The sequence below is a fragment of the Chrysochloris asiatica genome, unplaced genomic scaffold, assembly GCF_000296735.1.
Source record: "Chrysochloris asiatica unplaced genomic scaffold, ChrAsi1.0 scaffold00161, whole genome shotgun sequence".
In the NCBI taxonomy this organism is placed as follows: domain Eukaryota; kingdom Metazoa; phylum Chordata; class Mammalia; order Afrosoricida; family Chrysochloridae; genus Chrysochloris; species Chrysochloris asiatica.
The window spans coordinates 4,164,330-4,192,144 of record NW_006408679.1 but is presented as its reverse complement, the minus strand read 5'-3'; the positions used below and the strand labels follow the sequence as shown (position 1 = coordinate 4,192,144).

The 27,815-nt window shown below is 38.9% G+C and overlaps 1 protein-coding gene across 1 annotated transcript; it reads right to left on the bottom strand.

The window, feature by feature from the left end:
- Nucleotides 1–221: 221 nt before the first annotated feature.
- Nucleotides 222–27,569, bottom strand: LBR (lamin B receptor). The gene is made up of 13 exons (XM_006871137.1): nt 27,393–27,569; nt 26,620–26,823; nt 22,841–22,921; nt 22,321–22,513; nt 20,631–20,827; nt 18,309–18,363; nt 13,782–13,973; nt 12,714–12,817; nt 10,968–11,093; nt 2,406–2,574; nt 1,101–1,181; nt 882–1,004; nt 222–382 (listed from the first exon to the last, which is right to left on the bottom strand). Exons 1-13 carry the CDS (start codon nt 27,555–27,557, stop codon nt 222–224), a joined length of 1,851 nt encoding a protein of 616 aa, XP_006871199.1. The 5' UTR covers nt 27,558–27,569.
- Between the last annotated feature and the right edge of the window lie 246 nt (nt 27,570–27,815).

The following is a 27,815-nucleotide window of genomic DNA, read 5'->3' as shown; positions in this document are numbered from 1 at the left end:
GTATTTTCCTTTGTGGAAATTGTGAAAGTAAAAATAATCACAGTTACAGAGAAAGATTTTCTACTTGGCTCTACACAGTTCTGCCACAGAAAGAAAGCTTACAGAACCTGTCAGTGCAACAAAAGAAGGCTCTTTGGGGATTTGTTGTTTTGTTTTTGTTTCTGTTTTTGCAAACAGTAGCTGGGATGTCAGAAGCATTTTTTAAATACACCATACGAGAATCAGTAAACATACGGAAATATGCGATATGGTACCCGTTGGCAGTACTTTTCCCAAGCCAAGCCATACTTCTTCTTACAGTGGTGCTCATCCCGAGCTTCTCGATGGATAAGCAATATGGTGAAGTAAGTCACGTAGAAATAAGGCAACACGTGGTTAAAACCTGTAGGTAATAATAGTAAGTGGTATTAGATATTTCATGATCACTATACAATATTCAAATTTGCTTGCTTTCCCCCAAAAGCTGCAAAAATCAACCTTAAGATTGCTTCATTGTCTCCAATAATGGGAAGAACATCTAGTTTATAGGAAAATCCCCCTGGTGGGTGGCAGAAGGGAGTATCTGAATCAACAGCCATACAGAGAAGACACATGATCCCATCTAACAATCCACGACAATCATAACATTTGCCCTGAAATTTAATGAGGCAGTGTTTCATTCTGCTGTGCATAAGGTCGCTATGAGTCAGTGCCGACTCAATAGCACCTAACAACAAGAACAAAACAGCCAAAAGAACACAGTGCAGCTGTTACTATGGGCAAGCCCAAGAAGGTTCAGGGAGACACCAAGGCTTCTGGGGATCCCACACACCATCGAAGGACACAGGTATCTTCTAGGCAGCTGACAGAAACGTCAAGTTTACATTTTCTTAAGTGCTTACCACAAGGGAGGGACCAAGCCAGGGCCATGATGAGGTCACCCAAGTAATTGGGGTGGCGAACAAAGCCCCACCATCCAGAAACTAGAAGGTTTTTTCCCGTTGAAGTATGAATGGTTTTTAAGTCTAGATTAAAACAAAATATTTTAATGATCTATATAAACAGAAACAAATATTTATATAATGTAAATAAAAAAATCAAGGAAAAAAATCAATGCTTACGTGCAAGCCTTGGATCCATGGGATTTTTCCGAAAGGCATTTTTCTGAGAATTTGCACACCGAAAAATTGCATATCCACAAACTGTAAATTTTTTTTAAAGTATACATGTTAATTTAACTACCATCTAATATTAACAGGATTTTAGAAAAAAAAAATCATCAGTATTGTCACTTAGAGATTATCTCTGTGCTCTGATGAAATTTCCAAAGCAAAGAATAGTCTGATTTCCAGAAATTCAAAAACTCTCAATGTCCAAAGATTCTAAGTATCCTGAAATTTTACTACAAACTAATTTCAGGATCGACGTACGATGTGCTGGAGGACAAAACTAAAATACTTAAATTCCCACAGTAAACTAATAAAAGCTATATCAGTGAATAACTCTGAGATGGTCCCCATTACAATGAAGTCAGCACTAGAGCTGAGTGTATTCAATCAGCATTCCAGATTACATCTACCAATGATGGAACCCACTGACCATCACATGAACACTTTAGTCATACAGCAGTCATTTAAATCTACTAACAGCACATCTTGCACATAAATAAATGCCGAATCCCATTTTGAACATACAAGTTGCAACTTTATTCAAAATTTCAAAGTGTTAAAATTAATGTTGCTATATGCCATGGAGTCAACCCCTATGAAGGTTTCAGAGGAGTGGCCAGTGGGTTTGAATCACCGACCATGCAGGTAGCAGTCCAGTGCTTATCCTACAGCACCAAACCAAGACTCCACAACTGACGTTAGTCCTGTCAGACTTTACTCACTAGTTCCCAAGCACGCCTTCCAATTAGCACCACAGCCCCCTAAACTCAAGTTGTTCCCTCAGCTGGAATTCTCTCCACATTTCATTTTTACTAAAATTCGAAGCTCAGCTCAAATACCACCTCTTCCATTAAATCTGATACTGATGTTCCAGAGACAGGTTCTTTCTACCCGTCTTAAATCCCATCATATTTTAGCTGTAAGGTCCTCTTTAAAGTGCTCACAAGTATTTCAATGTAAATTCTATGCAGGAAAAAACAATTTTATTTTTTAAGGCGCCTACAAAAAAGCAGGCACCTAATAGAAGTTACATTGTTACTAATACAAACTTAATTTTTCATATATTAAATAATGGTCTATTTCAAATTACCTTTTTATAGAGCTACTGTAGAAGCTAAGCATGAAGCATCATTCTTTTTGCAAGACACAGAATATATCTCCTTACTGATCAATCACAAACTATACCACTTGAGCTAAAGGTACATGTTATAAATATGTAAATATCAGAGCATAACAAAAAATGAAATTAATACTCACGTTTCAGAGCAATGATTACAGAAACAACTGGCCAAGATAGTTCATTTGGATGATTGACTAAATAAAAGGCTTGGAAGCTGTAGATAAATGGAACCCACACTAAATCTCCAAAAGCCAGCATGAATCCAAATCCATCATGGATAATGTCCATGGTTGTCAATACTGCTTCCTGTAGGAGTACAAGAAGAAAAAGCTTGAGGGGAAGTATTTCTGTTTAAAGTATTCAAATGAAGTACCAATGCATATACAACCAATACAGACAGGGAGATGGAAGGGTACAGCAAACAAAACTGAAAAAATAAAGAAGGGATCTGTTGGCCCCGGCACGTATATCACCCCGAGGCATTCTGTCCACTTCATCACCTGTCACTCCCTACTCTTGCTCCATGATCCTGAAATCATCCAAATGAGTGCCTCTCAGACCTTCTTCCCTTTGCCAAGGATGCTCTCTCCTGGAACAGCCTTCTTCAGCAGCATCCTGGCCTCTCTACATTGCCTTCCGATCTCCTATCCCATTAGTCACAGGGACTAATGTTGCAACAATTGTTGAATTAACTGTGTGAACATCCTAGAATTTGAAGTCTCTCTCTCTCCACAAGATCATAAAATTAGTGTTCAAAAGATGGTTTGCTGAAGGAAAAGATTAGCAACTCCTTTTGTTTTAATTCCATGTATGCCAACTCAGTTCTGATCATAATTTAGCTTCTTATATAAATTTCCCACAGAGAAAAGTTAACTTACCCAACAGGCATGGTAACTGACCACCTTAAATTCCCACAGTAAACTAATAAAAGTACAACCCCTTTGGAAAGAAGTTGGCATAAGCAAGTACCCTGAGCCAGGTTACCGCTGGGTCTGTTGTTTTTGTTGGTAGGTGCCAACTGAGTTGGTACCAACTCATAGCAACCCTAGGCACAACAAAACAAAAACATTGCCCAATCCTGGGCCAACCTCACAATTATTGCCACACTTCAGCCCAATGATGCTGCCATTTTGCCAATCCATCTCACTGGGGGTCTTCCTGTTTTTTTCTGACCCTCCACCTTACCAAACATGATATCCTTCTCCAGCGACTGGTCCCTCTTGACAATATGTCCAAAGTGTGAGAGACAAAGTCTGGCCATCCTGGCCTCCAAGGAGCACTCTAGCTGCACTTCTTCCTACACAGATCTGTTGGTTCTTTTGGCAGTACAAGGCACTTTCAAAATTCTCCTCCTACACTGTAACTCAAAAGCATCAATTCTTCTCCGTTCTTCTTTATTCACTGTCCCGCTTCTGAATGCATATGAAGTTACTGAAAATACCATGGCTTAGGTCAGGCGCACCTTAGTCCTCAAGCTGACATCTTTGCTCTTCAACACTTTAAAAAGGTCTTGTGCAGATTTGCCTAATGCAATACGGTTGTTTGATTTCATGACTGCTGCTTCCATGCGTGTTGATGGCTGATTCAAGAAGAATGAAGTCCTTGACAACTTCAATCTTTTCTCCATTGATAAGAATGTTGTTTATTGGTCCAGTGGCAAGGATTTTTGTTTTCTTTACATTGAGATGTAATCCATACTGAAGTATGTATTTTGAGCCCTCTTCATTTTCAATAAGCAAGGTTGGATTATCTGCATATCGCAGGTTGTTAATGAACCTTCCTCCAATCTTGATATCACACTTTTCTTAATATAACCCAGCTTCTTGGATTATTTGCTCAGCATAAAGGTTGAGAATACAACCCTGTCGCACACCTTTCTTAATTTTAAACCATTCAGCATTCCCATGTTCTGTTAGAACAACTGCCTCTTGGTCCATGTATAGATTTCTCATGAACACAATTAAGTATTCAGAAATACTCATACTTTGCAATGTTGTCCATAGCTTGTCATGATCCACACAATCAACAGCCTTTGTGTACTCAATAAAGTACACATAAACATCTTTCTGGTATTCTCTGCTTTCAGCCAAGATCCATCAGACACCAGCAATGATATCCCTCGTTCCATGGCCTCTTCTGAATCCAGCTTGAACCTCTGGAAGTTCTCTGTCAATGTATACTTGCAGCCATTTCTGTATTACCTTTAGTAAAACTTTACTCACATGGGATATCAATGAGATTTTCTGATGATTTCCGCATTCCGTTGGGTCGCCTCTCTTTGGAATGGGCACAAATACAGATCTCTTCCAATCAGTTGGCCAGATTGTTGTCTTTCATATTTCTTGGAATAGTGACTCCAGTGCTGCCTTACTGTCTTGAGAGATTTCGATTTTTATTCCATCAATTCCTGGTGCCTTGAACTTTGCCAGTTCCTTCAATGCACCTTGGACTTCTTCCTTCAGTGTCATTTGTTCCTGATCATATCCTACCTCTTAAATAGTTGAATAGCAACCATTTCTTTTTGGTACAGTGACTCTGTGTATTCCTTCCATCTTCTTTTGATGCTTTTTGCAACATTCAATAATTTGCCCAGAGAATCCACTATCCACTAATGAGAGTCAAGGCTTGAATTTTTTCTTCATAGATTCATACACTCCATGTTTACAGCTGCTGTTTCTCCTTCATTTTGAGTTGTGCCTCATCAGCAAATGAAGGTCCTGAGGGCCTTACTCCCCCGGGCTTTATTCCATTAGCGTCATCACGGTCAACTCTACTTAAAGGAGACAGGTCTTCACCATTCATATTTTGAGTACCTTCCAACCTGAGGGGCTCATTTTCTAGCTATTCATAAGCTTTTCAGTGACTGAAATATTCGGAAGTAATTCGTCTCTCCTTCTTCCCAGTCTTCGTCTGAAAGCTCAACTGAAAACTGTCCACCATGGGGGACCCTGCTGGTATTTGAAATACCTATGGCATAGCTTCCAGAATCACAGCAACTCAAAAGCCACCAAAGTACGACAAACTGACAGACAAGTGGTGGACCGCTGGGTCTGCAGAGGTCTAATTTGAGTGTCCTTAAACTGCTTCCAACCCCAATCACTGGAATAAAAATGGGAGCAGTATGTCCTTTTGAAGAACCACAAGAAATTCTCCATAGAGAAATTAAGTGATATCTCAATGAATCCAAGGACAGTACTTACCAGAAAACAAAAAGACCATGAAACAGGAAACAATGAGGTCACAAACTCTAGGCCCTTATTTGCTGAGGGCCTATTTCTTATTCACAGAAGCTCTTAAGATCCGGAATCTGGTTCCCTAAACCAAAACTGAATACCCACCCGCATTGCAGTCAAGTCAATTCTGACTCATGGTGACCCTATAGGACACAGTGCTCCTAAGGGGGGTCTGAGACAGCCTCATCTTTCCCCTGCAGTGCAGCCAGTAGGTATGAACTGCTTAACCTATGACACCAATCAGGGCCCTAAAACAGGTGAAAACAAAAATGGCAGTCTGATTGGCTACTACAAGAATAAACAAGTTGTTCACAAGAGAGCCATCAAGGCAAGCAATCAAGTCCCTTCAGGACAAACCCCTCTCTAAGCCTGAAACTCCAAGGGAACACATGAGTAGGCACATAATAATGCTGGTGACCACTTCGGTCAGCTGGTGAGTAGAAGATGGGGAAAAGAAGCAAGAAGAAATGAGCTGAGTTCAATCACCTTCCATAGACTCCTGTTGACCTGGAGATGAGAGAGAAGAGGAAGGGCTGGTTGGTCCACAGTGTGGTGAGAGATCTGGGGACTCCTCAGCCCATGTACAAGGACATAGCCACAGAGGGCTAGAGCTGAGAGTGAAGCATCCAGCTGATATGAAGTGCGGGGAGAAGCACAAGAACACCCAAACTTGCAGATAGTACCCATATGACCAAGCTCGATGGCTTGACAATCAGAACTCAACTAGAAGACAATTTAAAAAACAAAATTTTTTTTTTTGGATAATAGAAACAATGGTAACTTTGCTACTATTTGATGAATTTGACCTATACTCATGAATGTAGTAGCGCAAAATACCAATAGAGAGGGAAAGAGTCTTCATATCAAGTATCAATGCTATCCCCTCTGTACACGGGGTAGATAGGGATGGGCAGCTTAGACACTGGCTACCTAAAATGAGGGGCAATAAAGGCACAAAGTGACTGGCTTATAAGGTTTCAAGAGAGAGTTTAGTTTAAGAGTGTGCGGGGAAGACAGAATCCCCACTGAATAGTTTTCATCTCGTCTAGCTAGCTGGGTCTGGTGAAAAGAGATGGAAATAAGATTCTCATGATTAAACAATGAGTAATTGTTATCACAACTAACTGAGACTGTCACAATTGTAAAGATAGAAGTTTTATAACAAAAACAGGAGAACAGTCAACCTTAGATTCCAGAAACAGAAGACCCTAGGGCCATAAAGGGGAAAGAACACAAGCGAAGGCAAGACCTTATCCAGAGAAGCAGCGACATCAGAGATGGAGGCAGCGGTGGTGACACAGAGAGAGGGAGCAGCTGAGGACTCTAGATTCATGGAAAGAGAGGGACTGAGAGCTGGCGGCCAGGAGGCAGGCTTTCAGAATGTGACCTTTGGTAGTTTAAATTATTATATATGCCTGAGTTTTTAAAAAAATCTAAAATGAATAGAGAGAAACACTGTTAACTGATGGTACATGGAGGGGATTATAATCATTGTAATGAAACAAAGTATATGATTTGTTGAATGTAAAACTGATGATCTGCACTGTAAATTTTCACTCAAATCACAATAAAAACTTAAAAAAAAAAAACATCAGAAGGTGATACAAAGATGAGAGCAGAGGAAGGCAGCCCCAGGGATGACAGAAAGGACCAGTTGGGGGTCCACGGTGCGGACAATTCTGAGAGGCTGACATAACAGGAACCCCAATCCCAGTGGGCTCATTGGGGCCTTCACAACTGGTCTTCTCTCAGTGTCCTTAAGGAATTTTCTATCAGTCAACCGAAAGTTAGTAAGTACTACAAACTGCTCAGCTGCACGCCAGATGCTAAAGAAAATCATAAAACCAAGTTACTTCTTAAAGCAGCTCATTAGTTCAAATCTCCACTAGAGGAAGATAAAGAAATTTGATATAGAAAGCAAGTGTAAATTGCTACAATTTGATGAACGCTGTGCTACTGCATGTAGATGCAAAAGCACAGAATATAAAAACCAAGAGGGAAAGCATCTTCAAATCAAGAATCAAGTTGATCCCTTCAGTACACAGGATTGTTAGGGACAGGCACCTCAGATACTGGATACCTAAAATAAATGGGGGGGGGGGAGGTGTGCTACAAAGGTATGAAGTAGCAGGCTTGCAAGTTTTCAGGAGGGAATTCAGTTTCAGAGTGTGCAGGGGAAGGCAGAATCCCCACTGAATAGTTTCCATCTTGTCTAGATGGGTCAGGCGAAAGATGGGGATAGGGCTCTTTTGATTTCATAGTAAGTGTTATTGTGACTAATGGCCATTATCACAATTGTAAAGGTAGATGTGAAACGAAAAGGGAAGAGTAGTTAATCTTACATCCCAGGAACAGAGGACCCTAGGACCATCAAGAGGGAACAGCATGAGTGCAATGGAATTTGGGATCCTAACCAGAGAAGTAGTAACACCAGAGAAGGAGGCAGAGATGATGGCATGGAGAGAGAGAACAGTTGAGGACTCTAGACTCATGGAAAGAGAAAGGCTGTGTGCTTGCAGGCAGGGGGCTGATTTGCAAAATGTGTCCTTTCGTTGCTTAAATGATTATATATTCATGTGTATTGGGGGGCACATCAAAAAAGGGGATTGTAATCATTATAATGAAAGAAGAAAAAGAAAAAAAAAGAATGTAATTAACATCAATGGATTATACCTGTGGAACAGTTGAATTAGTCTGTTTTGCTGTGCTGTATATGGGCTCAACAATAAAACATAAATTTAAAAAAAAAAAAAAAAAAAAAGCAGCTCATCAGAGCCTGGCTGAGATACTGATAATATACAAAAGCAACAAAGAGCTTCTAAATTCCAATCCTTTAGTACTACTGCTACTGTTATGTGCCATCAAGTTGGTTCAGACTTGTAGTGACCCCGTATAGGCTTTCTGAGGTGATAAACCTTTAGAGGAACGAACAGAAAGCCTAATCTTTTCCCCAAGGAGCAGCTGACAGAGTCATACTACTGACCTTGAGATTAGCAACCCAACGTATAACCCACTACAATCATCGATTCCTACGGATACTCTAGTATTACCTCAAGAGTCTAAAAACATGCAAAAGTCATAAAAAATAGGAATTTATAAGCCAATTAAAAAATTACTAACACTACATGATAAAAAGCTAGAAGGAATAAACTATCAAGAATCACTAATTGAGAAGCTATTGGGGGGGGGGAATTCAAAATAATCCAAGGCAATAAATCAACAGCGTAACAGCAACAGTGAAATATCATTGGACTTACAAAATTTCATCTACCTGCTTCTTGGGAACTATTTATTTATATGGTACCAGAATAACATACACTGGCAATAAGTGAATTTATAAAAGAGGTGTTTGCTTTTAATTTCAAAAGCACATTTAAGAAGAACAGAGTACGCAACCCTATGAAGAGAAGCAATGTCACCAGAGATGGAGGCAGAGACAATGACGTGGAGAGACGGAGTGGCTGGGGGCTCTAGACCCAAAGAGGATGAGGGATAGGCTTGAGGGTATACCCTTTGATTGTCTGATGATGCATGGAGGGGACTGAAATCATGGCAGTGAAACAATATATACAATAGTATATACAATAGGATGAATGTAAAACTAATATTTTCCCATGTAAACTATCATATAATATACAATAAAACATTAAAAAAACACATTTAACTTTGAGTAGACTTTTAAAATCTTTAAAATCTTTTTTTTAAAGTACCACAGCCTCAAAAGAAAGGGGCCTTCTCTCAAAATGTCCACAGACTTACATAAAAATTTGTTTTGTAACATTTCAAAGTTGGGTTTCCTAAATTGCTGGGCCTAAGGTCTCAGGACCACAGTTTCATAGAACACTACAGTCAACTGGCATAACACAGAACATACCCAAGACAATGTTCTATACCCTACTTTGGTCGATAGCGACAGGGATCTTATAAGCTCACAAGCAGCTGTCTAAGATGTCAAGTGTTCATTTCTCCATGCACAGTAGAAAGAAGAGTGATGAAAACTGAAGATGCCTGGAATCAGTTAGTCCAATGGACTACTGGATCACATGAACATTGACCTACATGACTCTGAGACCAAAACTAAGTGATGCCTGCCTACCACGACCGACAGCTACGAAAGGGATCAGAAGGTCCCCAATAGCGTAGTAGAAAATGTGGAACAAAACTCAAAACTGTAAAAAGATCGGGCTTACTGGTCAGGAAGAGACTGAAGGAATACAAACTACTACCCTCGGCCCAGAACAGAACATCTTTGTGGCTCAATTTTCTACCGAGCAGTAGATAGGTACATAGGGGGACAACACCAGTGAGGTGTGGAGGTGTGCTGACCATGGAATGGTCAACCATTCAAGGTCAAAAGGGCAATATTTAACTGAGGGCAAGTTTCAGAGGGGTTGGGAGGATGGAATGGAATGGAAATAGGAATCACAGGGAGAAAATGGGATAACTGCAATAAAATGAAGTATGAGGTTTCTTGGGTAACAAACTGATGATGTCTGTCTGTAAACTTTTACTCATTCATAATAAAAAGTTTCCCAAAATAATAACATATTTGCCAATTTTCTTTTTAAATTGAAAGAAAACTCCATTTGAGTCCTGGTGTGGCACTTTGGGTTAATGCGCCAGACTGCAAAGCCATTTGAACTGTAAGGTCAGCACTTCACAACGAGTGCTGGTGTAGCACTGTGGGATAAAGCTCTGGACTGCAAGGTCGGTTTGAACCACTAGGTCAGCGGTTCAAACTCACCAGTCACTCCTGGAAAACCTATACAGGTTTGTTTTAAGTCAGAATTGACTTGACGGCACTTAACACTAACAATGAAGATGATAAAATAGCTGTAAAATAGGAAAACATTTTTTTTTTAAATATACAGGTTTAGTTGTGCAACAACAACAAAAAAAAAAAACACTAGTCTTCAATAGAAAATGTTGACAACTTACCAATGTCTTGAGAAAAATCATGAGTTGGAAACTTAGCTTTATTTAAACTAGCTCTCCCAATGCATCATAATTTTTCATTTCATATCCAGCTAGATCAGTGCTTATATATTTGAAACACGAATAATAAATATTTTCCCCATTATTTACAAACTAGATGCCTTCTGACAAGCCAAAGGTATCTATCTAATATGTCTATCCATTTGCACATCCTGTAACAACTAAGCCAATCAATTTTATTTAAATGAATTTGTCACCACCACAAAACCAAATGCTAAAATCCACATATCTTAAATCTACAACATCTAAAAGAACAGCTGGTATAAATGAAATTAACATCAAAATTCTAAAAGTCACATACCATTTCTTAGCACTTACTGTGTGTCAGCTAAGTGCCTCCCCATGGAGGGTCTCACTTTATCCCCACCCTTTTCCCCCCTCCCTTTCAGCCAGGTTGCTGCCCTCATTGTAAGTAAGAAGATCTCCACTCATTTCAGTCTAGCTCCAAGGCCAGCTCTAAAAATTAATTACCTCATTCCAAAGAGCATCCACCACATACAAGAACTGGAAACTGTTAACCAAAATCATTGCTAAGGATGGAGCACCACGTTTCTGTACTTTCATCTCAGCCAAAAGCATCACCAAATTAATAAGCACCTGAAAATAAAAGAAGAAAGTAGAGTCTCTGTTTCTCACCAGAGATACTTAGCAGCTACAATTAGAAAGACAATCCCTTCACAGCTGAGAGAGTGGCAACCACCTACTACAAGGAAAACCAGCAGTGATAAGGCCATTCAGCTTCATGAAACCTGGATGGAACAAATGGAGAAGGGCACACCATCATTTCTGTGCTACTCCTACCCAAAATTCATAACCCTTACAACAAACCTGAGGAAAAAGTGGAGTAATCCAAACTGCAGGCACTTCTACAAAATCACTGACCAGTATCAAGTTCATGAACAACAAAGAAGAGTTAAGGAACTCTTACAGACTAGGGGAGACTAAGAAGAAAAAACAACTAAATGCAATGTAAGATTCTGGAGAAAATCCTAGAACAGAAAAATGACAAACATTAGTAGAAAAACTAGTGAAATCTGAGTAAGGTCTGTTGGTTTACTTAAAACTACTGCAGGCAGTCCCTGAGTCATAGACATCCAACTTGTGTCTATCCCACAGTTAACAAATCCATCCCTTTAATGACTAGTATACTCAAAATGGGAGGTATATAAAATGATGTATAGTAACAAATGGGTGGTACTTTGCAACAAACAAAACACTATTGTTTTTTAAGTACATAATGTTTTAGTACATCTGGAAATATTTAATGTTTTTATGCATAAAAAGATACACTATACAAGGGGACTTCAAAGTTTGTAGAAAAGGGGAATTAAAAGAATATGGAATTTTCTCATGAATCTGAAGTTCCCTCTATCACCTACTCCTCATTTATCAACTATCTCATTCTCTGACATTCTGCATTTACAACAACAGTAAAAAAATCTACAATCTATTAGGGACATTAACGACCTACAGCTAGCAATAACAAATACTGATGTGATGGTCAAGTGAAATGCTAGCTGCGATAGTTAAAGCTGTGTGTCAATTTGTCTGGGTCATTATCGTAGTGATTTGGCAGTTACATGATGGTATAATTTGGCAGTTATGTAATTATGTAGTTATCATCCATTTTTTGCATAAAGTCAATTTTCACATAACAGTGCTGTCACTGGAACCTAACAAAGTCAGTAAGTAAGGAGTGGGTATACTATATCCTAACAAACTTTTGAACTGTACCTAACTTTTCCAAAATACACACTAATTAGACTTAAAAGACAAAAAGGAAGAGAACTCGTTCATTATCTGGGGACTCACTATATAACAATGTTCATTTGTTGTTCTGAGTAATTAACTATGGTTAGTATGTCAGATGTTAAATTAGGGGAAGGTGAGTGAAGGATAAAGAGACGTTTTTGCAACTTTTCTTTTAAGTCTAAAATTGGTTCAAAATAAAAATTTTTAAAAAGGAAGAAAAAGCATTTTTCTAATATAAACTCATCTACATTACCACTTTGCTTATGTAGGAATATCCTAAAACTCTGAAACATATTTACAGTAAGAAAATATTTTTCTTTAAGTACAAAGATTTATAGAAAGCTTTATCGCTAAAAATATACCACCTACTGCTTAGTTTGAAATTGTTTATAATTCTTTCTAAATGCAAAATTAGTACTACAGAATTGAAATTTAATAGCAACAACAACAACAAAAAAAACATACCCATCCAATCAATCCGGGGCGCAGTTCACAGAAGTATTTGAGATCAAAAGCACCAACTCGAGGATTTAATTCACGACCAATGAAGAAATCATAAACAGCATTTCCTGAGATGGGAAACATTTTTACTAAATTGTAGGCCAAATCCAATTACAAGCTCTAAATAGTGCACTATTATTCATGGGTCACAATTCAATTGCTAACACATCAAAAAACAAATCAAAACCCATAGTGCTGTTGAGTAAATTCTGACAATAGCAATCCTACAGAACAAAGAACTGCCCCATAGGATTTCCAAGGTCATGATCTTTAGACATGCCCCACTGGCAAAGTAGTTAAGTACTTGGCTGCTAGCTGTAAGGTTGGTAGTTCCAACCCACGTAACAGGCTCCACAGGAGAAAGGCCTGGCAGGCAATCTGCTCCAATAAAAATGAAACTACAGGCAATCCTGTGACGCAGTTCTAGTCTGTCAAATGGGGTCACCATGCACAACTCAATGGAACCTAACCACATCATTTTCCCACAGAGCATCTAGTTAAGTAGGAACCAGCAGCAACCTTGTGGTTAACAGTCAAGACTTTAGCCACTGCTCCACCCAGATTCCTTCCATTGCCTATTGGAGCTGACAAGAGTCAAAGGGAATGGGGAATACTGGCCCTCTAGAAGGGTCAAAACTATGCAAGCATGGGGGCTCATGTTGTCAGATTCCCCAATTTTAAGGGAACTGAATTTTTTTTTTTTCTTTTAATGTAGACTTACAATTATTTCTAAATTAAGAAATTAATTTTTTCCATATGTTTAATACTTTAGGTTAGAATAAACCAATGTGTAGCCTTTATTGTTTTATCTTATTTTTTTTTTAAATCAGCTATTTACCATTTTGAACAAAAAATATTTGTCATAAATTATCAGGCCAAAAGTGAGGGGAAAATCAAAGACTTTTCTCCCTTTAAATTCATTTTTTAATTTCTATTTTATCTTTTTAATTTTTTCCCTCATTTCTCTTCATCTCCCATAAAATTAAGTTCATGCTCTAGGCTACATTCGGCCAACCCATGTATGCTGCTCACCAGAGCTAGCAAGTGACAGTTCATTCCTGGGCACTTTCAAAGACCTCACGTAGAGATAAATACTCAAGGCCACGGAAAACACAATCGCCCCCAGCGCAAACTGAAGGAAATGGTCGTAGACATAGCGAAACTCCACACCCCAGAAGTAAGATGCTCCAATGACTACAGATGTTAAGACAAAAGCATAGAATCCTGTACAAATAAGAAAAAAGAAAATTCATGTTAATGCAGACTTTATACAAGATACATACCAGCATAAAATGTTATTTTTTAAGTGAATTTCATTCAGATTAAATATGCACAAATATGCAAAAAATCACTGACCCTGCGATAGATCTTCAGTGTAATACTGCATCTCTCGCACAATTTCTCAACTACTTTAGCATATTTAACTTATTCCTTTTTGATATAAATGGTCATTATCTACTTTAATTATAGGACAGCTGAGAGTACACTGAAATTCACTAATGTTAAATACTTGAAAGGAATCTCAAAATTCACATAATCTAAACCTTTAGCCACAAAGCCAAATGGCAAAAAATTAACAGAGCTGAGCCAAACACACATTTTAAAGTGTAATTCCATTACCTAATGATAGGGTAATCTTTTATACCTGAACTAACTTGTCAATAATGTCTTCAAAAGATTCTGGTCATAGTCTACCTTGAAGAAAACAGACCTCCAGACCCTACTCAAAGTAGAAGCCGCAGGACAAACATCTCCTAAATCACAAAGGAAAAGGGGTCACCAGTTGACAGACAGGAAGCCATCAATGGGGCTTGCTAAAGCCAGAGCCATGTACATCAATTCCAAATTAAAACACACCCTGCAAAGCTTCATGGGGAGCTTTCATTCCTTGCCAGCCTGGTACGCAAAGACTCAGTGGATAATCCACTTTTTCTTTTGGCTGAAGAGTTTTGCTTTTAGGAGATAAGTGCCTGCAAGAGCTAGGTTTTGAGTAAGTCATCAAATCTGTGTTTGGATAAGCCAAACAGAAAATAAGTAACCATGATCTAGCTATAAGAATTCTAAAATAAAAGTTTTATAATATAAGATGAATGAATACTCTGATTTATTTAGCATTTAAATTGCATTTTTCACATAGCAAGTTTACGCCAAAGAGTATTAGTATACTATTTTTAACTTTGACTTTTTCAAGTGTAACTTTCATCAAGCCTAAGAATATTAAAGAAAAAAGAATGGGAGATTTTTTACGTACACTAAAAATAGTCAACATTTCTTAGGAATCTCTAGTTTACAAATCTCATGAAAATAAACAATTCTAAGATCCGAATAATTAGATGAGGAAATTTATAAAAAAGAATCAAGCAACTATTCCAGCTATTACTCAACTCCAACACCTTCGTGTCCAAACACGCGGCTCAATTTCCCAGCATAGATATCCTTCAAAGGGATACAAAACAAAGTAAGATACCTAGAAAAAATGTGAATCAGTACTCTAGAGAGAAACCTACAAAACTCTACTATGGAGAGACCTGGGGACAAAAAGTAAACAAACCACCTCTCCCCAGTCAGTTCCACTGGCGCTGTACACGCAACATGATGAGAGGAGGCTGCCAAAGATAGCTTCTCAAGCTTGCTCTATCAGTCAAAGAATTTCATCAATGGAAACAGAAAATACAAGAGTAGCAGCAAATAAGGACTAAGCATCCACTGAGGCTTAGGCAGTGACCTGGATTAGATACTTTATTTACTTCAAGACAACTAAAACATGTCTTGGCTCCAAAGTAGAGCAATTTCAGAGTAGATACTAGGTAAGTTACTAAACTAAAAGTATTCCAAAGTTAAGAAAGGATAGGGTAAGAAAGACCATAAATTATTATGTAATCCTCAGGAAAATGATTTCAGGATACCAATGTAGATATATTTCTTTAAAGCAAGGTACTTGAACCTTAAAATAGTCTTCAAAACGGCAAATTTGGACAGACTCCCTTAGAGCATACTCTTTCCATGGGAAGTGCCCAGATCAAGAAAAGGGGAATAACGTCTGCCCATTTGTCTCCTGAGATTACCAGGGAGATGACTACCTCACATTCACATGTGTACTTATTAGTGAGTTAATTTAATCACCCAGTACCCAGTAGTTTTCCTGGCACAAGGCACCAAAAGGAACACAACCAAGCCCCTGTTTAGAAAGCAACATTGTAAGGTGGGAGGTCACAATGCACTATCATCAAGAAATATAACCACCATTTGTTGTTGTTATTGTGTGACATGGAGTCGGTTCCGACTCACAGCGACCCTGTACAGGGTTTCCAAGGCTGTAAAGAATATAAAACAGGACAGTGACCTGAAGGTTTCTTAAAGACAGTACATTTAAGCAGAAAGAGAACAGGTGAAAAATCCAGCCATCAAACATTCAGGGGAAAGCTTTCCAGGCAAAGGTACCAAGAAGAGAGAGTAACACATTCACTCACAGGACAGCCCTGAAGACAGTTGGCTGAAGCAGAGTGGGTGTGGCTACATGAGGAAGCCCACTGAAGTGTAGCGCTGCGCAGGCTGTGGTGAAGACTCAAGAGGATGAACTACGCACACAAAATTATTTCAGAGTGATAAATGCTACTGAGAAATAAAACAGGATAACGAGAAAGAATGCCTGAGAGGTTATGCTCCTTTATATGGCAGCACTGCTACATGCGCTTGCAAGTGTAAACAGTCTATCTGCATGCTCTGTGGACTAGAGATCATTTGCTATCTACTACTCTTCTATATTCAACATTGAATTTTAAAACAAGGGGCAAAGACAGCAATGAAGAAAAGGGCTGAGTTCAACCATGTTCCATTGACTCCCGCTGACCTGGAGATGAGAGAGAAAAGAGGAAGGGCTGGTTGGTTCAAAGTGTGGTGAGACCTGGAGATACGTGAGCCCATGGACAAGGACATAGCCACAGAGGACTAGAGCTGAGCGTGAAGCATCCAGCCAATATGAAGTGAGGGGAGATGCACAAGAATGCCCAAACTTGCAAATAGTACCCATTTGACCTAGGCTCAATGGCTTGATAATCAGAACTCAACTAGAAGATGATAAAAAAAACAATTCTTGATCAAAGAAATGAGTATAAATTGCTACAATTTGATGAATTTGACCTATACTCATGGAGGTTGTTGTTGTTATGCGCCGTGGAGTTGGTTCCGACTCATAGCGACCCTGTACATGTTTTCCAAGGCTGTAAATCTTTACGGGAGCAGAAAGCCTCATCTTTCTACCGCGGAACAGCTGGTAGTTTCAAACTGCTGACCTTGCAGCTCACAGCCCGAATCATAACCACTACGCTACCCGAGCTCCTCATACTCATGGATGTAGTAGCTCAAAACACCATCACAGAAGGAAGGAGTCTTCACATCAAGTATCAATCCTATCCCCTCTGTATAAAGGATGTTGTTGTTGTTGTTGTTATGTGCCATGGAGTTGGTTCCAACTCATAGCGACCCTTCACAGGGTTTCCAAGGCTGTTAATCTTTACGGGAGCAGAAAGCCTCATCTTTCTCCCACAGAGCAGCTGCTGACCTTGTGGTTCACAGCCCGATTCGTAACCACTACGCTACCAGAGCTCCATATATAAAGGACAGGGATGGGCAACTTAGACCACTGGCTACCTAAATAAAGGAGTTCTAGGTGTGGCGCTGTGGGTTAATGCGCCAGACTGCAAAGCCATTTGAACTGCAAGATTGGAGGTTCAAGCTCACCAGCTGCTTCTTGGAAACCCTATGCAGGATAACTATGGGTCAGAACCGACTCGACGGCACTGCACAATAAAAACCACCTACAATGAGGGGGGGCGATAAAGGCACGAAGTGACTGGCTTACAAGGTTTCAGGAGGGAGTTTACTTTTAAGAGTGTGCAGAGGATAATAAGAGTCACCAATAAATAGTTTTTATCTTGTCAAGAAGGGTCTGATGAAAAGAAATGGAGATAAGATTCTTATGATTCAATACTGTGTAATTGTTATCATGACTAATTGCAACTGTCATAACTGTAAAGGTTTTGTAGCAAAAACGGGGGAGTAGTTAATCTTACAGTCCAGAAACAGAGGACCCTAGGACCATCAAGAGAGAAGAGCACAAGCAGAATGCAGGACCCTAACCAGAGAAGCAGAGACACCAGAGATGGAGGCAGAGATGAAGACATGGAGAGAGGGAGCAGCTAAGGACTCTGGACTCATGAAAAGAGAGTGACTGGGTGCTGACAGCCAGGAGGCAAGCTTACAACAATGGGCCCTTTGGTTCTTTAAATTATTATATATTCCTGAGTGTTCTTGTGTACACCCCCCACCCCACCCCACCCCCCGCCAAAAAAAAAAACAGAGGGAATGGAAACAAATACTGTTGAATGATGATGCACGGAGATTGCAATCATTGCAATGAAACAATGGTTGTAAAGCTGGTGTTCTTCCATGTAAACTATCACTAAGTTTATAATAAAAACTTTAAAAAAAAAAACAGTACAATGTGAAAGTTTAAGCTAACAACAATAAAGTTCTTTAAAAAAAAAAAAAAAAAATCACCATTTATTCTATACTTGAGTCTTCTTCCATCAATAAGAGGTGTTCCTTCTACAACCTTAAAAAAAAAAAAAATTTTTTTAATTTAAAAATACTTTATCATCACATTTATCTACTTGCATATATGTGTGTGTCTTCTAACATCACTAACATAAGTACAGATGATTTATAATAAGGCTTCAAAACGTTCTTAGAAAATGAAATTAAAAGGTATGGAATTTTTCAAAAAAAATTTGAGTCCCCATTGTATAGATATCTTCTTCTAACATCATGTAAATTTCAACATGTCCAAAAGTAGGGTCATCTTTTCTAAAGGAAAATTTAGTACTATGTTTCAAAAGTCTTAATAGCAAACCCTTTGACAAAGCCATTCCACCTCAGAAATGTTACCTTACATATAAATCTAGTTATCCTTTCTCAGCATATTGAGACTACAGCAGTACCAACACTGCACCATCCTAACTCTAACCATATGGTGCATCACCACAGGACTGTTGTTGTTAAGTGCTGCCAAGTCAATTCCAACTCATAGCAACCCTGTATAGGGTTTCCAAGTAGAGCTGGTGGGTCTGAATCACCAACATTAAGGTTAGAAGTCCAGTGCTTATCCTATAGCACCACACCAGAACTCCATAGGACTAAATGTGCTTAAAATAACATTAGATATATTTACTCCCTAGCGCAGACATCTTAAGTAGCTTCCTGCTACTCACAAAATAGAGTAAACACTATGAGGTCCTATTCCTGGTGTAGTGCTATGGGTTAACGCACTGGGCTGCAAAGTCAGTTAGTTCCGCAAGGGCAACGGTTCAAGCTCACCAACCACTCCTCAGGAGCCCTATACAACAGGGTTGCTATGGGTCAGAACCAACTCGATTGCACTTTAACAACTACAACAACAACACCTAAGTATACAAAGTTCACTTTTATGTCCTGGGTCTTCCTAGGCTGCTATGACCCATGTGCTGCTTGATGACATGGGCTCATACACTTACTTGCTCTGTTATTTATATAAGAGACTTCAAAAAGTTCATGGAAAAATTTCTCTAACTTCAATTCCGTTTTTCCACGAACTTTTTTAAGCCCCTTCATACTGCCACACTCATCGAGTGATTTAACCATTTCAAGTGATTCTTGCATCTCCACAAAAAGACTGTGAGTCCTTCATGGATCGGGGCCATCTCTTCATTCTGGATCACACACAGCACTTAACACAGTGACACCTCACAAAAGGTACTCAGAAACACCCAACTTACACAGGTGAGTTAAAATTAAAAGCCCACTTGCCCAATAGTAGCCACATTTTACTCCCCAAAATAACTAGAAATGAAGTGATTCTTTTTGAACTGTAAAATGCTAGTATGGTATTATGTGTCTTGGGCTAAGCTACTGCATCCTTTCACTAGCTATATGAGAGGGGAAATGTAAAACCTGCTTGAGATCCTCACGTTAATTTCAAAAGGCACATATAGGTATCCATTGAATACTGTGTTGACTTCAGTCTGCAACTATGTATGTTTAACTATCAAAACTCCTTCTCAATAAATATTATCTCATTTGAACTCGTTTATCTTAATCTGACTTTGTGATTTTTACTACAAATTTACACCATAAAAATGCCTGACAGTCCAGAACACAACAATCCTCATTAAGACCAATAAAGCTTAGGTGGGATTCCAAAGCACTCATCCAAAACACCTAGTAAAGCTGATCCCCTGGTTTACGACAGTTGGCTAACTAGCAAAACCGTAAGAGTAAGATCTTTAAATTATTCACTCCTTAGGGAAGCTCATGTTCCTTTCAATATATCTAAGTAAATTAATCTACTGAATGAAGAAAAAGAACTACTCTAAGCAATGAGAACAACTGAGTTTGAAAAGGACATAAAATGCTGACACACTCTTGAAAGGGGTAAACACTAGCAGGTCTAAAATAGATATGTGTGTGTGTACTTATCTATATATTTTTTAAAGTACAAGATACAGCCTAAAATCCATTTGGGCTCAGTAGTTATCTACTAATCATTGAAAATCCTCATCTGAAATGACAAACACTAAGAATTTTTTCCCCCCTTTCTTTTTGTAGCTTGCAAAACAAGACTATACTTTTCTATATGGCTTAAAAAGTTATGCAAGAAATCTCAATTTTTACAGTTCTGCTTATTAAGCAAGTGTTACAGGAACAGTGGCTCCTCAAAACCAAGTTTGGTCATTAGCACAAGGACAGTTTCTAGCCTTAAAACTGCTACAAATTTAGTTACATGAACATGTGAGAAAAGGGAAGAAAACGTCACAACACTACTGTGTTCTACTAACAAAAGCTTACCTTTCCAACTGGCAGTAGGTAGAACAGAGCTTGAAGAAAAAACCAGAGAAGGTAAGCCCCAAATACTCTGTTTTCCCATAAATCATACCAAGTTGGCAGAGGAGGAGGAAAACTGAGAAGGCTGGGGTCCTTCTGCTTACACATCAACAGCAACATGACAAGGAAGACAGGCAGGCCTAGCATTAAGCAGCACGCACCTGCAAATCAAATTTCAGCCAAGTTCAATTTCTTTTTTTGTTGTTGTTTTAAAGAATCATTTGTTTTGTTTTGTTATTTTAAGGTCAGAACTCAAGTCTAGGCAACTGCCTGAAACTGATTTCTAATGTACCCTGAGCAACTCCTAGCCTCTACCTACCTCTTCCAGTGCATAAGCAACCAGTAAGAAAGAAGGGCACCCTCATAGAACAGCTCAATTCTATGTGAGAAGCCAAGCCCTAGAACATTTAAAATGTCATATTGAGAGAAGTAAAGCTGTTGAAATTCCAACTAACTGCATTAGAGAGTCTAGCAATTATCAGCCTGTTCTGTTTTTGAGACCAAAAAAAAAAAAATTGTCCATATTGTTATTGAGTGCCACTGAGTCAGTTCCAACTTATATAGGGTTTCCAAGGCTTAAATCTTTGTGAAAACAGAAAGCCTCATCTTTCTCCCTTGGAGCAGCAGGAGGTCTTGAACTTCAGACGTTGTGGTTCGCAGGCCAGTGCTTATCACATGGAACCACCATACTCCTTAACAAAAACTTTGTAACCCTAGGTTTCTAACAATTGAAATATCACAATCACAAAGCACATGCACTAATTTTCAGCGATGCACATGGACACCAACAGACCAGCTAGTCAAGGTTATAACTGACAAAATACAAAGGAATTACGCCATGGAGGATTTTGAACCATTTAGCCAAGAAGTATTTTCCTTTACTAGTTTATAAAATTTCAGCAATTCCACCCACTTAATAACCAAATCTTGGCACATTCCAGATCAAGCAGTCCAGCAGGCAGAGCAGACAAGACCTCATTTTTTTATGCCTGAGGCAATGCCCACCATGCTACCCACTCCAAGGAGCCCTGGTGGCATAGTGGTTTACAAAGCTGCTAACCGCAAGGTCATCAGTTTGAATCCAACAGCCACTGCATGGGAGAAAGAAGAGACTTTTCTACACCCATAAAGATTTGCATCCTTAGAAACCCTAGGTAGTGTCACCATGAGTTGGAATCAACTTGATGACGTGGTATAACTATGGAGTCCTGGTATGGCACTGTGGGTTAATGCACTGGACCACAAAGTTGGTTTGAAACGCAAGCCCAGTGGTTCAAACTCACCAATAGCTCCTTGGAAACCCTATACAAGGTCACTATGAGTTGGAACCAACTTGACAGCACTTAACAACAATCCTGCCTATGCACAGCTGTCAGACTGACCTTATCACTTCTTTGCACCTCTCTGTCAACAGGTTGTCAAATATTAAGATACACCCACATTGGCACTTCTCCTACTCTGTGATAATGCTGAAAAATGCTCCCAACCTTAGGCATTTGCTGTTCTTCTGACAGGAGACTTTAGCCCCAATTTCTACCTGGTTCATCTCCTTGCCTACATCAGATTTCTTAGTAGAGTCCTCTCCTATCCACCTGACAGCAAATACCACTCACTCCCCTTGCCAGCCCTCCCTCAACCCAGTTTGGAGTCCTACCAGGTACTCCTCCAAATTCTAACTCCTTCATCTTTGTGACTGTTGAATCAAAGGTTCTCAACGACGCAGGTCCTTTTGTAACAACTTTTTCTTCCTTAGAATCTGTTTCTTTCAATTTGATCTCTTCTTTTCTTGGACGAAGGCTATACTGTGTAGATATATAACTAGTTTCTTGTGACAAATGCAATTTTTCCTAGTTAAAAAATAATAGATATCTGTAATTAACAATTATCACTAATGCTACAAATTTATTCAGCATCTCAGTATTGCTGTTTACTATAAGAATAAATTTGTTAAATTACATTCATATACATGTAGAAATCACTAACTGCTGTATGTTTTGCTGTACATATTCTCAACAATAAGTAGTATAAGTTTTTAAGTTACAGTGTCAATTTAAGGACACAAACAATTTTTTAAAAGATAAGAAAATACTATCATTTTTAATGTGTTTCTCTTTAGGAAAAGTCACTTTAACAAAGAGAACAATTATCTGTGATGAGAAAGCACAGCTCCGTACCTGCAAGCTTTTGTGAGGGACATCGTTCCTCTCTATGATCTCAGGCTCCCCGTTGTATCTGATACTATTTCCAAATGGCTTCTAAGTTGAAAAACAGAAAACATTTTTATTCTAAGAACCATAACTTATTAAAAAGGAACATGGTGATTAAAACTGACTACCAGGAAATCAAGCAATTAAAAACACCACAGATTTTCACAGAGTAATTCTGAAGAATTTCAGCCTATTTTTGTTAAAAAATCAAGGGAAATAAAGGTGACTAGAATTTCTCAGACTACTTACAGAACAGACTTCTATATAAGATCTTTCATCTTTCCAATAAAACGACTAGACAATGTTTTAATTTCATTGTTCAATGACAGATACTCTTCAAAATATTTTCTATGAATGGCAGATACAGTAAAAATAGATAAGTCATCTCATTAATTGATTTAAAACAGAGGAAAGGACATTCACTGTCCTAAAAGTAGCTCATAGTGGGAAATTAAGAATTATAACTACTTATGGAATATTACTAACAACATAGAAAATTCCTGTTTTCTGAACATGATTGCTACCTGGTTATAATTTAACCTCAAATTTTTCCTTTCTATGTCTCCACTCTAAATACCATCTTTTGCCTTGAATGCACACAAGGGATTTCTTATCAGAATGAACATAAGTGTTTTAACTTGCAAAAATTTTTCAGGCATTACATGGTTAAAATCTATCACTTTACTCCTTTGTTAGTCACTGACAAAATAAAAGCTCTAATAAATAGGAGAAAAACAAATCAAGAATGCAGGTATACCCTGGTGGGGCAGAAGTACAGTATGAAGTTCAAATCAAGAACTAACTGAACAGTGGTAATACACAACATTTACTTAAGTCAACTAAAGCAGCTATGAGTCATTTAGCAGCAAATGAAGCCACCCTAGAAGCTACACTTCCTAGCTTTACAATGTCCACCATACAATCTGGGATAAACATGAGGCTTTTTCTGTTCTCGCAAATACTTAAAAAGCCTCAGAAGCCCTATACAGACAGGGTTGCTATGAGTTGGAACCCGACTCCACAGCACTCTAACAACAACCATAAAATCCATGTTGATTAACTGCTGTCTCTGGTAGCGTAGTGGCTACGAATCGGGCTGCGAACCTTAAGGTCAGCGGTTCGAAACTACCAGCCGCTCCGCGGGAGAAAGATGAGGCTTTCTACTCCCGTAAAGATTTACACCCTCGGAAACCCTGTACAGGGTCGCTATGGGTCGGAACCGACTCGACGGCACTTAACAACAACAACAAGTTACAAATAGGGCTGCAAACCGCAAGGTCAGCAGTTCAAAACTACCAGCTGTTCCACGGGAGAAAGATGAGGCTTTCTGCTCCCGTAAAGATTTACAGCCTCGGAAACCCTGTACAGGGTCACTATGAATCGGAACCGACTCCAGGGCACACAACAACAACAAGTTGGCTCCAACTCATAACAACCCAGTATAGGCTTTCCAAGGAGCAGCTGATGGGTTTCAACTGCCAACCCTGCGGTTACCAGCCCAGTGTTTATACCAACTACAGTGCCAAACCAGGACACCATACAATCTATGTTGTTGTTAAGTGCTGTCAAGTCAGTTCCAACTCATAGTGGCCTGTATAGTTTCCAAGGAGCAGCTGGTGGGTTTTAATCATCAGCTTTGCAGTTAGCAGTCTGGTGCATACTGTACAGTGCCATACCAGGAGTCTAATATATCTATGTTGTTGTTAAGTGCCATTGAATCAATTCTAACCCATAGCGAGCCTATATAGGGTTTCCAAGGAGCAGTTGGTAAGCTTGAACCACCAGCTTTGCATTTCAAATGACTTTGTAGTCTGACGCATTAGCCCACAGTGCCACACCAGAACTCCTAATACTATCTATAGTAACCACAAATATATTCCTATAACAGTCAACCGACCCTGAACTTTGCTGACTTTAAGTCAGTTCGCTTACGTTAAATGAGTAAGCTTACGGTGACAGGATACTTACACAGTGAGGCAAATTATTGCAAAAGATTACAACTGAGAATCAAAAAAAAAAAAAAAAATGATAAAGTGATATGCAAAGCTACACACAACCTAAGGTTGGTCTTTCATGTGTAATGTACCATTCTCAGCCCCACAATGTATGCATGCTGGCCAACGGCTCTACTGGTGAGGAGCTCTTCTGTCACCGAAACTACAATATGTTACACTACAAAAATATAATCATCACTAAATGCTAAATATGAAAGTATTAACCAAAAAAGTAGCCTGCAGCACTTGTTTCTTAACCTAAATCACCTGACCAATGATGGTTAAGAGAGCCAGTGGTGGCTGTGTACCATGGAGTCAATTCTGACTCATAGTGAGGCTGTAAATCTTAATGGGAGCAGAATGCCTCAACTTTCTCCTGCGGACCAGCTGGTAGTTGCGAACTGCTGACCTTGCGGTTCGCAGCCCGATTCGTAACTACTACACTACCCGAACACTACACTACTCTCCTTAAGAGACCCAGTAGTACACAAAATGTTCAATAACTAGCAATTAGCAATATGCAAATTAAAACAGCAAGCTGAAACTGTGACAATGACATTGGCAAACTAAAAATTATTATACTATTCAGAATGAGAATATAAGTATTTATATACAAGGGGGCTTCAAACGGTCTGTAGAAAACTTTCATTATCTTTTCATTCCATTTTCCACAAACTTTTTAAAGTCCCCTTGTACTACTGAAACAAGCATAAAACTTTCTTAAAGCAATTTGATAGTTATGTATCAAGTCTCCCTTCTGCTTTATCCACCTGCCTAACAATTCCACTTTTAAGACTCTATCATCATGAAAAAATTAGGTGCTGGTGACACTGGACTGCTAACAGCAAGGTTAGCAGTTCAAACCCACCAAGTGGTCTTTGAGAGAAAGATGAGGCTTTCTGCTTGGAAGCCCTATACAAGGGTGCTATGAGTAGGAACTGACTCAATGGCAGTGGGTTTAGTTTCTAGGTCTTGAGAATATTTGTCCATAAAAATGTTAATTTAGAAAGAAAAAAGTATCTATTAGTAAGAAAGCCAACATTAAAAAGTATGTTACATCAACAAAAATAATGCAGAAAAATACAGACTGGGAGGCCATTCTTATTTTTAAACTTAAAAAGGGCAACTACAAACAATATCTACAGGACAGAGAAAATTAAGGGTGACAGTCTGTTTTTGGTCTACTATCTAAAACCCTCAGTCTGTGACATCCCACAAGTCCCTCCCATCTTCTCCAACCAATACTTTGAAAAGCAATCTCACTAACACCCTCATCTTTGAATAGAGAAAGTAATCAATGACAGTAAAACCAAAAAATAACTCCACGATCATCAAGTCCGTTCAACTCATAGCAACCCTTTAGGACAGGAAAAAAAAAAAAAAAAAAAAACTTTTGTAATAGGCTTAATTTCATACATGATTGCTTATACACTAAAAACTGATTCAATTCAATCTATAATTTATTTCTAGTTCAAATTTTAACACTTTCTCAAGACTATTAGATAGCATTTCTAGTAACTTAGAAAACATTATTTTTCACTAATACTTAAAAACAAAATTCTATTTCCTATTCTTCTGAATATTTTTTATACAATCTTCCAAAGTCATCACTTCTGTGTGGTGTTTCAAAGACATTTGGACATTAATAAATAATTTGAGTAAATAAGTACATAAAGAGGAAGATCATAACACTTTAGCTTTTTGAGAAAGCCAACTACTATGTTAGGATAAAGAACTCTAAATCACAAGTACCAATACCAGTGGAGTCAATTTAACTTCCAAGATTTCCTTCTTTATTTCCTTAATGTCAGCCTGGTGGGAAGCCGAGACAGACCGGCGGGAACTCTTCGGTGGCCGGCCTGGGGACCGGGAGCGTGACCGAGACCGACTTCCTCGGCGTCGGGAGGGAGAGCTGGAGGAAGACCCACTCTTCCTTTGCCTAAAGGAAGTTAAAGGCTAAAGGGGGAGAAGGAAACAAAGAGCTATAGAAGACACAGGCAGGAATGGCTATCACTAGCTCTAAGGGCAGCCCCAAAAATCATCACATCTGAGACTCAACCAGAGGAGGTCACTGAAAAATGCTGCAGCAATGAATAAGCCGTCTTTTGTAAGACAAAAGCAGCCTTTTTTCATGAAATGAAAGTGTCTAAACCAACCAGCAATTTTTAAAAATACATAAAAACATGGTAGGCATTGTGAGCAAAGATTGTATGGCCCACTACACTTGAAATATTTGTCACTTTACTCAGAAAAATTGCCAACGTTGGAGAGCCTTTCATAAAACCCACTGTGTCCTTACCAACCCTCCACCACCACCCCATCACAGAAAGAACTAAACCCAGGTCAATTAACTATGTAACTGTCTGCCTTCATTAACCTGCCAGCTTCTTGGCAGGTTAATGAGTCAAAATTCAAAATCATTATCTGGCACAAAGCAGGAGCTGAACTCTGCCTCCAAAAGGAGCCAGAACTGTCACACCCTGAGCCAAAACACCACACCAATGGCAAAGCAAAGAAGCTCTTACCTTGATATCATTCTCTTTCAGTTCAAGTTCTGTTCCATCTTTGTACTTGACAATATAAAGCTGGGAGTTGCTGTCATGGCTCTGAATTTCTACTTCATAATAAAGTGAACTCCCAGGCCATCGGCCTCTCACCACCTCACCATCGGCAAATTTCCTACTTGGCATTTTCTAAAATGAGTCTGAAACTGTTTTAAAGAATAAAATTTAGAGTCAGTTCATACACGTTTACTTTTGTCTTTCACTGGCCAATTGTTAAAATATACTTTCCAAAATTTTTAATTGGTCAAGATTTTAGGCCCAGATAGGCCTCATTTTAAACAGAAAACAGAGGCTTACACACATTAACTGTTTTGTCCAACACATTAAAGGAGGTGGCACAAAATGACACACAGGACAACACAGACGTCTGTTCCGTTTGCTATA

What these genes read in the sequence shown, in the direction of transcription:
- LBR (XM_006871137.1), bottom strand. Translation starts at nt 27,557, where the DNA reads ATGCCAAGTAGGAAATTTGCCGATGGTGAGGTGGTGAGAGGCCGATGG. An exon ending in AGAATTTGGAGGAGTACCTG is followed by an intron (nt 20,828 to 22,320) that starts GTAGGACTCCAA and finishes TTTGATTTGCAG; the next exon opens with GTGCGTGCTGCTTAATGCTA. An exon ending in ACTGTCACTTGCTAGCTCTG is followed by an intron (nt 12,818 to 13,781) that starts GTGAGCAGCATA and finishes TTCCCATCTCAG; the next exon opens with GAAATGCTGTTTATGATTTC.